This window comes from Ammospiza caudacuta, chromosome 5 (genome assembly GCF_027887145.1).
Source record: "Ammospiza caudacuta isolate bAmmCau1 chromosome 5, bAmmCau1.pri, whole genome shotgun sequence".
NCBI lineage: Eukaryota > Metazoa > Chordata > Aves > Passeriformes > Passerellidae > Ammospiza > Ammospiza caudacuta.
This window is the reverse complement of record NC_080597.1, coordinates 37,293,516-37,306,040: the sequence shown is the minus strand read 5'-3', so window position 1 is coordinate 37,306,040 and position 12,525 is coordinate 37,293,516. Positions and strand designations below refer to the sequence as shown.

Genomic DNA, 12,525 nt, shown 5'->3' with positions numbered 1-12,525 from the left:
TGGACTCTGCATGAAAATGAAGTAATTGCCTTTTTTCTTTTCCAAGAAGTCATAGGTTCCAAGTTTATCTAGGAAATCTTAAATAAAATTTATTTTAAAATAATGGTGAAAGACAGGAGTATGTCTCTTCCTCCCCAGGTAAAAAAATTTCTCAGCTGGATGCTACTTTAGATGAGAAATTACAGAGAAAAGACTTCACATACCAATGGCTTCATGAACAGCTTTTGGATTATGAAGCACCCAGTTCCAGAAATACAAAGTGGTGAGGTCATTGCCTTTAAATTAGATTTTTTATTTATTTGAAATTTGTCTTGTAAAGTGAAACCTAAGTAAATGGTTCTAAAGCAAACATGGCTTTGCAGCGAGCAGACAGTACACCATATTTCCGGGTCCCAAATATGGCACCCTTTAGAACTGGCTTAGTAGTCATTGTATAGATACTTCTTCCACATTGAAATTGAAATTATAAAATGTTTAGAATCTTATCATAAGTAACTACTTAGATTTACTTTAGCAATGCAGTGGGTTTTAGAGTGAAAAGAGTGTAGAAAAAAGTGCTTATTCATCATATATTTTATAATGCTATTGACATATATTATGGTTTTATGTAATTAAATCAACTGTAACATTAGCTACATTGTTAGATTTGATTAAGGAAGTAAAAAAATACTTTTTTTTTAGGTAAAGAGTGTGTATTTATATTTTGTCTTCAAAACATAAACCCAGCATTTACGTCTTTATACTACACTGTACTAAAATGTTGTAAACATGTTCCTTCTGTGTTCAGTTTTGGTTATTAAACAGGTAAAATGTCAATACAATTAAGGAAAAGGTTCATATTGCCTAAGCTAACATGAAGACGTAGTAAGTGTATTTTGGTCATTAATTCAATATAAGGCATTAGTTATCTCAGTGAAGTCATTAGTAGACACAATGCCAAGCATCTCTAAGAAAACCAAACAAAGTGTCTGTAGGCAAGCAATGGGTTTAGTATATTAATTTTATCATTATTTTCATTAAAAATATATTTGCAATTAAATGGGCTGCAAATTGTTCTGTCTTGTGCAGAAAAATATGCCACATACCCTGCTTGTATCAGTGATTGTAGAAACTATATGAAAAACATGTTCCTTAGGAAATACTTGCAGAAATATTTCTCTTTTAGTTGTGATCCATAATAGAGAAATACTCAAAGTGTTTGTTTAAGATCATTTCCATGACTTTTAAATTGAATGAAAACACTGGAATACAACAGGTAATAATGTTTGAAAGTAAGACACAGAAATTTATAAAACAATTTTCTTAAATATTATTGTGCTACCTCTGCAGGTGTATGCTATGCTCTAGTATTTGTACTGACTTTTTTAAGGATCATGATATCATCTTTTAATTTGCCAAAAGTCCAACTGATGTCCCTTCAAACTTCATTGGTAGACAATTTAGAACAGCTTATATTCTTTTTCAGCTGAAAACAATTTTATTCCTACAAAAAGGAATATGAAAACTGACTTTTCTGCAATTTATTTCAACACATACAAAAAGTCATGCTGGTTAGAATAGTTTGACTGAATGTTCTATCATTTGAATAAACAATTGTTAATTATTTTTAAATCAAGTACAAAAAATTAATAGTAATTGCTCTGATACTTTATCAGTTAATATTAATTTCCCTGGTATATCTTAATAACGAAATTATTTGAAATATTAAGCAAGATTGTTTCCTGAAAAGGATCTGTGCAGGTATTTTAGTGAGCCCAGTACAGTGGGAGTTACTGAAATTTCTATTCTACATTTTTCCCAGCTGTCGTTTTTTGCCCGAGTTAGATCCTGCGATATGCGACAACAGACAAGTACAACTTGTGGTAAGAATTTGTTTCTTTGTGGGATTTTGCAGAATTCAGGTATTTTCAATCCTTACCTGGTGTAAAAACGGGATACTTTTTTGGTTAATATAATTCAGTAGTGTTATCTCTGTTTGGCAATCGAGTCATCCCCTGATGGAGATCAGAATAAAATATTTTAGCAAAAAACCCCATGTAGGTCCTTTGGGTTCTAGCACCATGATCTGACACTGAGTTTGTTTTTAAAACATCAAATGCTACTGTGTGTTTTTTAAAGCTTCTAAATCTGCATTTTCAAAAAAAGTTGAAAAAAGTTAAATATGGTTCAGTACCAACTACATTATTTACTGAAAATGTGTATGCTTGTAAATTAAACAACTTTAAATATTCTCAAATTCTGTATATAACATACCTAAATCATTCTAATATGCTTTCAATTTCATTTATTGAAATACAGTAAGTTAGAATTGTATATTAATATGTTGACATTATTGAAAACATTCAATGAAGTCAGACTTACTCCTACAATTTCTTTTTTTATATTTCTTTACCTCTTAAAATGCCTCCTTCTCTTTTCATGATTCACTCTTTTTCCAGCATTTAAAAAAAATGGATTTTCTGAAACAGGTAGTCATGTAAGTTGGCAGGAGGGGAAAGATGAGCAATTTAACAATTTGAAGATTTACAAAATTGAAAGACTGTGTTAGAGATACCCAAAAGTTCCTTTAATAGCAAGCAGTTGTGATGCCTCCAGGCCAATGCATACTCACTCTATTTATATATATATAGACTTTACATTTTAATGCCATATTAGCAATATTCTTATTGATAAGATTTTGTACAGTGCAAAAAATGGGGCAACATTTTAGAAGCTAGGTGGAATTAGTATTTCATACTCATATACATGATGTAAAATATTGCATAAAAAGGATTTCACAGTTAGATTATGTCATATGCCTCATTTTGTTCTCTGATCAGTCTTGCCCCTATCTAGCCTCTTCCTTCTTTAGCTTTACAACCTATGCAGTTTGCATGTTTTGGAAATGATTCCATAAACTCCCATAAAATTCACCTTTGAAAAGAATTATTTTAAGCCTTACATGTTACTGTTACTGTTTTCTTTAAGACAGATTTTGTCAAGTATTTTTCTCTGGCAAATGTGTCCAATTCTTCAGTTCTTCTAAAATTTAAAGGGCTGAAATTGTGAACAAACTGACTGTTGTGGGGTTTTATTGGTGGAGTCTAAAGCAGTAATTTGAGCAAATCATAATTTAATAATGTTATCTAAATTACATATGATATAATTATTGGTTGTCATAAGTGCACATAGGTAGATTGTGTGTTATTTACACTAAGCAGTTCTCTCCACAAAACACTGCTGCAATCCCACAGTAGTATTATGTGGTGTGCCCACATAACTGGCAAAGTTATGGAATTGTCACAGCCTGTGCCACATAATAACATAACTGTTCCACATGAATGAAATACAGAGAAAAATGCAATAGAGGGTTCAAGAAACAGAAAATAGAATAAAACATATCTCTAATGCAGAAAGCAGTACTATACAGGCAGTGAAGTAATGGTGTGGTTTGTACACACAGATGGCTGGAGAATTTTGGTTTTAAAATTTATATGAGTTCTCTTAAAGGTTGAAATGTGAACATGCTCCTACTGTTTTGGCACAGTAGCTTACTTTAAAAGTATGAAATCATGATAAAAATCAAGTTAAAAGCTGCAATCATTATTTTAAAAAAAAATTCTTGTAAACTGAAAAAAATTGGAAAATATGTATTAAAAGCAAAGAGAGAGGTAGGAAGCATTAGGAGAGGAAAGCATTCCTGGGCATTTCCAGTAGTTTATTCCTATGCCATATAATTGAAACAATGAAGTTTTCTGATGTGCTAGACAATCCCTGATTGTTATGTGTTCCATAAGCCTGCATTCTGAAAGTTTCATATAGTTTTCTAAATGATATTTGTGGACATTCCAGTAAATTGAGACTTTCTTTTTCATGGATACAAAATTGCATTTCAGTGGTTACATATAAACAATGAAGTCTTCTCACTGGGGATTATTGCTTTGTAGTAACCTGCTGTAAATCTAAGGCCTTATTATGTTAATCTTAGTAATTTTGATGATTTTTCTCATTAGTAATACCATTGAAGTGCTTAGGAAGGCATGTTTACAGTTAAAATTATTTTAAATGAATATGATTTTGTGGAATAGCCTGTAGGATAGACTTCCTGATTCTTCCTGTGTGAAGTTTAAGTTACCTACAGGGTTAACCCCTTCACTATTGATCAGTATCTTCAATCATTTATATGTAACTTGAATTCAAAAGCACCTTTTATCTCTGAAGGTGACAGAACATCTTGATAATTTTACCTAGAAATAGACAAATATACAGATGCAAAGTGTTCAAGGCAAAGATTCCTCCTGATCGATATTAATTTTCAATTAATTAATGAGAAAGGTTTGTGGTAGTAAAAAATGGCAGCAAGTCTGGAAAGTTAACTATGGTGATCACTACAGATGAAAGTCTAATACTACAGTCTGAAAAAAACTGTGCCAGTATCTTAAATTTCTTCCAAAATCTGGTTCTAAATCATAAGCAAAAAAGGGAAGATTTTATTAGCTTCAGAGGACTTTCAATCAGCTTCTTTAAAAGGCCAAATTCAGGTTTCTCCAGTGATTAATACAACCTTAACTATTAGTCTGACTGTAATTGGGTGAAAACACATTTGTTTGAAATAAAATAACAAATACTTTACATCAGAGATAAGATAGACATAGTAAAATCTAGCATAAAATCCTGAATATCATTGTCTACAAGATGATGAAGCCTTAGTATCTGTGATGGTAGGGATTGGAAATAATACAGTGGAAATGTTACGGGTATAAAATTTGTGCCTTCATGGCCACAAATCTTTGGGACTTGGAACATTAAAAAGACTTTTGTAGTGTGTTCAAACAGGTTAGATAGAAATAAGGATGACCATTTCCATTGGTTTGAATCTCTTTGAGCATCACAGTCATTGCATTATTTCTACTAATGAAAGACTAAAAGTTTTCAGTTTAAAGATTTTGAACATAGGAAGCTCTCACAAGCTTAAAGCAACTGCAAATATTAAGGTCAATAAAATAGAAACAATTGGCAGGATAAAACATTTTTTTTCAAAGTTGCTTGTCACTGCTGTGGAAGAGAAAATAAAATATTGATGTTAACAGCAATAATAAAGACTAGCTGTGCAAAGCAAAACTTTAAATTCTTCGTCATTAAACATATAAAAGGTAAGCATCAGAAAGCAAGGGATAAACTTTCTGTGCGGACACAAAGGGAATGCAATCACTAAGGAAGAGTGTAAAATCTCTGTATCTTTAGAGGTTTTGGTTTGAAAGTGCTTGGATTTTTTAATGAATTTTACATTAAACAGTGACTGAGTAAAGACAAGGAAATGAAACAGGTCTCCATTTCATCTGAGTTCTCTAAGTTAGACTCGACTACAAAGCCTGTCTGCATTGGTGCAGTGCTGCTTTTGGTACAGTGAGGTAGTTTGAACAGGAAGTCTGGAAATCGTCTCCTCCAGAATGGCCTGCAACTTCACAGTAACAGCACTTTGCTGAGAAAAGGGGAGCTGAGGGCTTTGTGCCCCTGAGGAAGGAGCTGAGACCCGGTCTCTCGGTACCTGGTTGAGCAGTCTTGCTACTACAATGTTAGGCAAAAGTTTAATGACATTACCACTAGCAGTCTCTTCCTTTCCTGTAGTTTGTTTGGTAGTTTGTTTTTACAAAAGAAATACCCAGTTAGACGCGTAGTTCTGAAAGATATCCAGCTCTACAGCCCAGAGAGAGGAAAGACTCAATCTGCTCTTCTGGACTTCACTTCTGAGCGTCCAAAGTCTAGAGGAGTAAATCCTTATGTTCAGTACTTCCAGCCGGCTGACTCGGGATTTTTGTAGACTGCTCATCAGCAGTGTCTGATCTTTCCCCATCATTGTTACTGGACCTCAGTGTCTTTTTATTTTAGAGGCTGCTTTTGTTGCTGAACAGCTTTTCGTTTCATTCTTCAGTAAACGTGAAGTTGTTTCTGCAAAAATAACAATCTGCAATTTGCAGTGGGAGGTATCTTCCCGGTCGGTTTTTAAACTTTGCCCTACATGTTCCCAAAACAGCAATGCTAAAATGAAACACAATTTTCATTTTTCTTTTGTCATATTTGTGTGCAGGTAACATGCCTCATGTCAAAACATACCACCACTGGATGTCAGAAGTTTATAATTAATATAATTCTCTTGCCTAAAGTATAATTAAAATGCTGTCTGATGGTTATGGTTAATTAGCAAAAACCTTAAAAGATTAAATTACTCACTGGGCCCATGACTGATTGAAGTGATACGTGTCCTGGATAAAGCATAAATATTGCAGGAAATAATCCAATATGACATCTCTGGCATTCAACTATAACTTAAATTATAGACTGGTCAGTAAATGATCTTAAGCTGTTTAAGGTTTCATCAGCCCTCTGCAAGATTGATTTTCTTCAAAATTACTGTACTAAAATGTTTTCTTTTGTTGTTGCATTGACTCAGATCACAAACCACAATTTTAAGATCGGCTCTTATTTACAAAAATGCTTTGACATAGTGCATTTGTTCAGCCTAGGCAACAAAAAAGGATTGTGGTATCATTTTGAAGAAGGTTGTTTGACAGACCCTGTTTGTTTATTTGGAGTAATGTGAGCTACATTCAGAAAATGTTATATTTTGTTTCATGATTGTGTACATTCTCTCCCACTGCTTCCAGGCAAGCTCTGTAAGCAGAGAAGACATGGATTTAGACCTTGTTTCCATGGCCAGTGGAAGTGCTTTGACTGAGAACAGAGAAAAAAATAAGCTGCCACACAGACACTCAGCAAGATCCTCAAGTAAGTTATGGTTCTTTTCAATATCAGTATTAAAGATCACTTTAAAATGCTAAGTAGAACTGAGCATGCTTGGAATCCGTAATAACACATGCTGCTTATCCTTCTGTTTCTTTTTTGTCTAAAGCCTTTTCATACATTTACTGCAGTTCAGTTTAAAAACTGTGTTGTCAATAGACTTTCCTCTTGTGATTTTAATGGGAAGTCCCCTGTGATGTATCGTACGTCTTCTCATGGCTGAGTCTTGAGAAGATATTCTTTTCCCTTAAGTATGAAAACAATTTGTTTTAATCTTCCTCTTATTTTATTTCCAAAAGAGCTTTGAAAAATGCATGTTTTATTACCTGAGCACCAGAACACATATCACAAATCAAGGCAGAGATTTCTGTTATGTTGATTACCAGTCATGCAGTAGTTTATGATCCCACTGAACTCACTACACCTCAGTATTAGAGGAGCCTTTTAAAGCCTTATATTTTTACCATTCTAATACCATAGAAGGTAACAAAAGACTCTATATGTTGAAAAAAAATTCTTGAATGTCATAAAATTATAGAATTTTGTTTCCTGTCTTATTTTGTATAACATAACTGAAGAAATTTCAATATATTTCTGATAATATGACATACTCTATTTTTCTATTTGTGTACAATGTTTTTTTCAAATAAATAAAAACCCAAACCTCCCAAAAGCACATTACGGAAAATTTAAGCTGTATTAAAGAACTTTGGCAAAATTATCAAAATTCCTAAAACTTTTTAAGTAGTGAAGTTTCTTGAAATGTTGTCAAAATAGTAATCAGGTATAATTTATATATATAAATTGCTGGATTTATTTTGTGATTATGTTTTCATATATGCTGAATTTCCACTTTCAATTAAAAAATTAAAATTCAAGAAAAACATGTAAAAATACTTGAAATCTCTATTTTTCTGACATACTTTATAAAGGCTTTAGAATGAAGATTTATTTACATTACTTCACCACAAGCAAAAAATATAGTGACTCAATATGTTTGTTCTTATTGATTTGTTTTACATTCCTAAAATTAGATTACATAAAATTTATCATCATAGTCTAAGTTAATTGTACCAATGGAAAAAAAAAACATAATTCTATCTTTGTGCCTGCCATCTTAGAAAAGAACAAATTGTGTCCTTAGTTTTCTTGTTTCTCTCCAATGGCTAGTGATGAAGCCACACCATTTAAATTAGATGAGATTCCTAACTGCTAAGATCCTGAATTTAGGTGAGATAACTCTAAACTACTGATGTCAATGACAAGGTTATCATTGTATTCATGTATCCAGAATAGAATGTGTCTGTATCTTGAATAATTGAGTCAAATAGTATACACTGCATTCATATTAGTGTATAACTGTTGTTTAGGCTGTAACCTATATTGTAACTCCATCCAAAAGTAAATTAATATGAACTCTTGCCTGTGTGAATCTTGGAGAATGGTTTTTTCTTAGGAAAATAAAAAAGTGCCATTGCATTATACCTTCAAGAAGGAGAGATTAGGAAGGGAGCAGGAAAGAACAACCAACTGGCAGAGTCATAAATGTGAGGGAGCGAGGCTGGAGAGACAGAGAGTTTATAATGTCTGCTAATCTAGGTATGCTCTCAAAAAATACATACTGTGCCCTACCTACGTATGCATTCTTATTTCAATAGTCCAGGAACGAAGGAAAAAAAAAGCCCAGGTGTTATGTCTCTTTAAATATGTTTCTGCATATGTGTCTTTATAAATATTAGCACCACGGACTTAAGAAATTAAACAGTGATGATACATTCAATTGTATCACTTCTGATATATAAAATCACATATTAGTCACCTTTTTACATTTCGTATGCAATATAGAAACATGGTTATTACATTGTTTCTCTTTGCCAGAGTCTGTTGCTTTTCAATTATCAGAATAAATCATTAGCCCCATGATATCTTTAATCTGAAAATGTTATAAATTTGCCTTTGCTAAGAATATATTTGTTATAGAATGATTTCTTATTCTATAATGTCTCTTGGTTTTGCCTTCTGGAATAGTAAATGAAGTTGCCTAGGAACTGTTTCAGTGATGTAGTAGGTGTGTTCCCTTTGAGTTAACCTGAAGTTGTATTAGATTGTTATAAAGATGCAGTGTCCTTAGAGGTCCTGTCATTTCAATAAATTCTTAAATCAAGTTCTTGTACCATTTTTTCAGAAGATCTCAACCTCAATGATTTGACAAGCTTTATTAATAAAACATTATTGAGTTCACTTTCCAACATCCATAGTTGTGGCTGTTCCTCAGAATTCAGTTATTGTTAGGAATCAAGAGCTGTTATTTGGGAGTATCATACACATTCCTTATATATAACTTGTAATTTAGAAATCGTATCAATAAATTGTTGAGATCTTAGAGACTGAAAAGTAAAGTCTAGAAATACAAAATAATGGATTCTTAAATACTAAAAAATCCTGCTCATATTCATGTGATACGGAAATAAAACACCTCTTATATATATATATATATATATATATATATATATATAGGGAAATGTATGAATTTTCATGTCTTTGTTAAGACAAAACATACTACACTTCAAAATTATAATCTTTTAATTTACCGGGATTTTAGAAAGGCTGAGTCAAGATTTTAAGAAATATTTTGTGAACTTCCCAACTTTTATGTTCTTTCTATAGATTTTTTTTTTTTCCAATGGCACATTCTTTGAATTCTGAATTAAATTACTTTAAGTTTTTTAAAAGCCAAATTTCCTATTTTTTCTGAAAAATTTGGATGGGATAGATTAATCCTAAACTAATTTAATTCTGTTCCTTGACAAAGCTAAATTAATTAAGTAATAAAAGGAATGCTTTTAACATAGAATATCTCAGTTTAAGGAAAGCATTTGCTTACTTAAAAGTATTTGATTTGCTTCCCTGTTACATGTTCAAAGGGAAAACTAACTGTTCATTAAATTGACCAAATGTTTAAAAAAAAAGTATAACCTAAAGAAAGAGTAGCCATTGTTCAGCAGGAGTAAATAGTTATCTGTCTAATTTAGGACTTTGCTTCTGTTAATAGCCAATATGTTATGATCTAAGAACATACTTAAATTATGTTCCGGAAGGAATATAATATTCCTTCACAGTTATTGCTTTATGCTCCCTAGTAACTATTTTTTCTTTTCTATTTCTTGAGGTTATTTTTTGGGGTGGGGCTGATTTGGGGGCAGGGGGTCTGAGCATTCTTTGCAATTTTTGTTAACTCCATAAACATTGGTGTGAATTTCTGGTTGTATTTTTTGTCTTAATTCTTTCCTGAACACTAGTACTTTAGTCAGCATGAAGTTGCAAGATAGGCGTAGAAATATTTTGCAAGATTTAGAGGATAAGCATTTTCTGTACCTATCTAGAGAGTATGAGTTTTTTGCATATCCTAATATCTAATTTGTGAGTAGGCTATGACAATCAACTACCTTCTATCATCCTAATCTGTTTATGACCAACCAGTGTTGGACATATAGATGAGCCTTCTACATATTTTACATTGTCTGTCATCATAATTTTGTGGGTTTTTTTCCTCTGCAAATTTAAACTTCATTTGCCTTATATTTGCCTTGGAAACTGCAATCTCCTGACCAAAATTTGAAAGTGAAATGTAATGGGAGCTGTGCCTCTAACTTTTATTTGAAATACTGCCCAGAATTCTTAATTCTTCTCTTCCCTGAATTTGAGCTTTTCAGGAAGCCTCTGATATCAGTAAAACTGCTTTCCAGGAAAACAAATTAAATAAATTAAAACCTGAACCTTGTAATTCCTTTATTACCCTTAATTCAAAAAATGGACCCATGTATATTTCCACTAAAAAACATTTATCAGTTCTAGTTCTCCAGTAAATTCACACTTTATATTCTGCTACTCAGTGAAAATAAATTAATGTCCTTTAATTATACCTTTCTTACAGTGAAGTCTTCCAACTCAGAAAAAAACACAGTAGCTTTTATTACACTTCCTTCTTAAATCTTGCTCAATCCTTTTTGTTCTTGACAGAGCCCACACCTTGATTTTTTTTTGCCTCCCTTTCTTTCATGAGATTGGTAGAAACCCTTAAACTTTGTTATAAGCAGTGTATAATACAGCTTCACGTTAGAAAATTCCTGCTTTCCTGTTCCTTTCTTCCCAGCATCACTATTGTCTATATATTCTAGTTCAAGGACTGCTGTCTTTCATTTAGGATTTGTAAACTCTGTGTAATAAGCATCTCATTTTTAAGCACTCTGTGAATTTGCTCATGTTTTACCAAGGGGTTTCTTGTGCATATTTCTTTCATACATATGTATTTTTCTCTGTATTGGTTGACTATCAAACAACATATACCTAATCTTTTTGAACAGCCTACACAATGACATCTTAAAAGACACTGCTTAATTGACTTTGAGGTTGCATATTAAAAAATTACCTAAATGCAGATTTTAAAGGCATGTAGAACTTGCTTTCATTGAATTTAAGAGGCTAGGGAGAAAAAATAATACAAGAGCTCATGTAATTTCATCATCTGTGCTTCCAATTATGAAAATAATTCAAGAACAGATACACAGAGGCCTATTCTAAATTTTAAGTCCTTAATTTTACCAGCCTCATACTCTTCTACTAGGGTTTGGGGGTCCTTCAGTGTGGATTTTTTTTTAAGAGAAACTAGCTTAAAAAAAAAAATCCTGTTCGAGATATTGGCTTATAGTTCACTTAGATATCCATTTAGAACCATGGAACCATTAGATCAACAATAAGTATTTCTGTCCTATGATTTGAGTAAATAATAACAGTTTTATGTTTCCTTTGCTGTGGGGTGTTTTTAAGTAGATTCAAAAATATTCTCAAGTCAGTTCACTGAAAGGCCCAGTAGTTTATGTTTGGCTACTTCAGAGATTGTTGCACTGGATGGTAAAGATCTATAAGATCTTCTTTTCCAAGGCACTCTTACTTTCCTTGCTTTTTCCTTCTAATTTGTCTCTTTTTCATTGCTGTTTTTTCCACAACTGTGCTCTATAATCCTTTCTTTTACTATGAATGGTTCTTCTTTCTCTCCTCCAATTTATTGCAGCCCAAGCTTTCTCTCCCCTCCACTCTTCTTTCCCACATATGCCATCAAGTCTTCTGTTTGTTTCTACAGATCCCAGTCTGATTACTTTTTTCCCCTCTCACTCTCTGTTTCGTTTTGAATCCAAACTATGCCTGACATTATTCCTCAGATTCATCTTCTTCTAGTTTAGACTTCCTCCAAATATGGTCTGGATTAGTGTACTGTTTAGGCAAATCTTAAATCCAGTCTCTTAATGTAGTTATTCTTTGTGTTCTTCCTCATTATTACCGGTATTTTTACTTCTTTTAATTATGTTAATTATGAGAGTTAGGAACCATCTAACGCCCCATAATCCATCTTCTTTATTCCTACATTTTCCCTTTGCCAATTTACAGTTTTCTTCTTCACCATGTTTTTCTCCCTGCTCTGTGTCAGTCTCTTTGTCAGGTCATTCTAGTCTCTTGTGCCAGCTGTGCCAGGGCATTATTTACCAAGTTAGCTTTAGCTCTCTCACCTTGATTCTGAATCAGTCTCATTTCTCTCTCAGATTTTCTTTGCAGCCCTTTGCCTCTTCCCTCAGTCTTCTTCCTGCAGGAGTTTTGATTCTTACCCTCTCCGTGGTTCCTGTAGCTATTCTCCATCTGCCACAGACAGCATGAAACGAGCAGGCTTTTAAGTTCCCTGACTTAGCACCA

General features: G+C 32.8%; 1 protein-coding gene across 1 annotated transcript in view; it reads left to right on the top strand.

The window, feature by feature from the left end:
• Window positions 1-12,525, top strand: part of LRRIQ1 (leucine rich repeats and IQ motif containing 1) — a 102,533-nt gene that overhangs the window by 83,864 nt on the left and 6,144 nt on the right. Inside the window, exons 24-26 of the mRNA XM_058805788.1 lie at window positions 139-262; window positions 1,802-1,862; window positions 6,645-6,765. Coding sequence (XP_058661771.1) covers window positions 139-262; window positions 1,802-1,862; window positions 6,645-6,765 — 306 coding nt within the window. The remainder of the gene's footprint in view (window positions 1-138; window positions 263-1,801; window positions 1,863-6,644; window positions 6,766-12,525) is intronic.